General features: G+C 50.2%; 1 protein-coding gene across 1 annotated transcript in view; it reads left to right on the top strand.

Annotated features, from left to right (window-relative positions):
* lrp10 (low density lipoprotein receptor-related protein 10) overlaps positions 1–2,500 on the top strand; it is an 8,678-nt gene that overhangs the window by 3,349 nt on the left and 2,829 nt on the right. Inside the window, exons 6-9 of the mRNA XM_069718945.1 lie at positions 1–12; positions 105–541; positions 1,485–1,679; positions 2,293–2,422. The exon at positions 1–12 is cut by the window's left edge and continues 518 nt beyond it. Of these exons, the coding sequence (XP_069575046.1) occupies positions 1–12; positions 105–541; positions 1,485–1,679; positions 2,293–2,422 (774 nt within the window). The remainder of the gene's footprint in view (positions 13–104; positions 542–1,484; positions 1,680–2,292; positions 2,423–2,500) is intronic.

The following is a 2,500-nucleotide window of genomic DNA, read 5'->3' as shown; positions in this document are numbered from 1 at the left end:
ATCATTAAAATTGTGAGTTTACTGAACTGAAAAATGTCAAACCACACACACTTAAAATGATTATTTAAAGGAACGTGTGTCAACCTGACGCTCCCTTTGTTCAGATCACCAGCACCTCCAACGATAAGTCGGTCCAAGTGGAGTCCCACACCGGCCTGCTGTCCTTGACGTACGAGAAACTCCTCGGCTCAGAGGGGAGCGGCTTCAACGCCACGTTCCACGTGGGGAGCTACTGTCCTCCGTGGGAGGGTCGGTGCGGAGGAGCGGGGGGCGGCTGCTTCACGCAGGAGCAGCGCTGCGACGGGAAGTGGGACTGTCCCGAGACCGGGAAGGACGAGGAGGGCTGCAGGGGCTGCAATCAGAACCAGTTTGCCTGCGGGGTGGCGGGACAGAGAGCGGTGGCGTCCAGCCACTTCGCCGGCAGGCCGGTGTGCTACCCGGTGACGGAGAGATGCAACTACCAGCTGTACTGTGCCGACGGCAGCGACGAGCGCGACTGCACCGTGTGTCAGCCCGGGACCTTTCATTGTGACAGCGACAGGTCAGTGGCTCGCTTTTCCTCAAATGGGTCAGAGTCCTAAATTACACATTAAAATGATTACTTATTCTAGACCGCTGGAACGGCAGCTGAGAAAACGCTCTCCACTCAAGGTCCACTGGAGCTTTTGATCATATCACGTCATCAGCAGGCTGCGTTGACGCAAAGTTATAGATGATTAAAATGAGGATTTTTGACCACCTCTTGGATTTAAAAGTTTATATGAGTTACTGTTCAGAGTCCATCTTTGTTCAGACACTTTTGTTTTTGTGAAATGGTTTGTGTGTTAATTATGATCCAGTATCATGATCCAGAAAGATGTGTTTTATTATGAGGGAAGTGTGTGAGTCACAGTGTGTGTGTGTGTGTGTGTGTGTGTGTGTGTGTGTGTGTGTGTGTGTGTGTGTGTGTGTGTGTGTGTGTGTGTGTGTGTGTGTGTGTGTGTGCGTGAGAGAGAGAGAGTGTGCAGATAATGTGACCATGAGAGATTAAATGGATTTGTGTGAAGCATGAGACCAGATTTCTGTGTAATTTGTGGGTTTTGTTGTGTTTCAGTAGTTTTCCACCATCTGAGTCGTTGTGATCGACGCTGTGACATTTCTTTCTGAGCATTTATTAACATGCAAAAAATAGTGTTGGACAAAATCAATGCACTTTTTCTAACTTTTTAATTATTTTTGCTGCTGCTGAGTTGTTTTGTGATGTTGCCTCGTCACCATAACTCTTCACGAAGTCACAGTTATTAAGAATTATACTGAGAAAACAGCAGTCAATAAATGTGTTGAATTAAAAGTCTTTAACTTGAGCATAATGTTCGTACATCGGTGTGTTTCGCTGTGAAAACGTCTCATCGTGGTTCAGTCCGGTGGGTTTTTATTACGGCTCGTTGAATCTCTTCATTTTGTCCTTCGTGGTTCTGACAACGGCCTCTTTGTTCCCTCTGCAGGTGTGTGTTCGAGAGCTGGCGCTGCGACGGCCAGGTCGACTGCAAAGACGGCACGGACGAGCTCAACTGCACCGTCATTCTGCCTCGCAAGGTCATCACCGCGGCAACCGTGGGCAGCCTGGTCTGCGGCCTCCTGCTGGTCATCGCCATGGGCTGCACCTGCAAGCTGTACTCGCTCCGGACCCGGGAGTACAGGTGACCGCTGTCTCCGTTCACAGCTGAATGTTTCTGCCTCCCAGACGGAGTCGCTCTGTGAGGTTTATTTTTTGCAGCCTTTGATTCAGCTGAGCGGGCTGTCTTGCGTCTTCAAAGACGAGAGAGACGGCTGCCTCGGGCAGACTTTGTGCTGCAGATAGTGAGTCAGGAGCTGCAGTCTTTGTTTTTCTAACTGCTGGCTTCAGTCACTGCCAGCAGGACCAGACAGCAGCTCTCAGATGTAACGCAGAACCTCCCACACTGCTGCGGGACACTTCTCGGTTCAGAGGCTGCTGCTTGTTGCTGTAAACAGCTTCGCATGTGCACTTAGTCTGCCAGAGTGAGTCACGTCATGTGTACTCTTATTAAAACGAGCAGCTTTGTACAGCATCTCATGTAATAATGTGTGCTGTAAAAAGAAGCTATGCTAGTACTAGTGCAAATTTGCAACTCGGCACAACTGCGGTGTGTGTGTGTGTGTGTGTGTGTGTGTGTGTGTGTGTGTGTGTGTGTGTGTGTGTGTGTGTGTGTGTGTGTGTGTGTGTTAATGCCTCTAAAAGTGTGTGTGTGTGTGTGTGTGTGTGTGTGTGTGTGTGTGTGTATTTTCTGGCAGCATGTTTGCTCCAATCAGCCGTCAGGAAGCGGAGCTGATCCAGCAGCAGGCCCCGCCCTCCTACGGTCAGCTGATCGCCCAGGGCATCATCCCCCCGGTGGAGGACTTCCCCACAGAAAACCCCAACGAGGTGAGACAGCAGAGCGCCTCCAGGACTTTTAACCGCCCGCCGGGACGCTTGACTCTGACATTATTCGCAGTATTCGAT

Source organism: Brachyistius frenatus, unplaced genomic scaffold (genome assembly GCF_029030835.1).
Source record: "Brachyistius frenatus isolate BFR_SWC_R1_liver_20210118 unplaced genomic scaffold, ASM2903083v1 Contig_203, whole genome shotgun sequence".
NCBI lineage: Eukaryota > Metazoa > Chordata > Actinopteri > Embiotocidae > Brachyistius > Brachyistius frenatus.
This window is presented reverse-complemented; position numbering and strand designations above follow the sequence as displayed.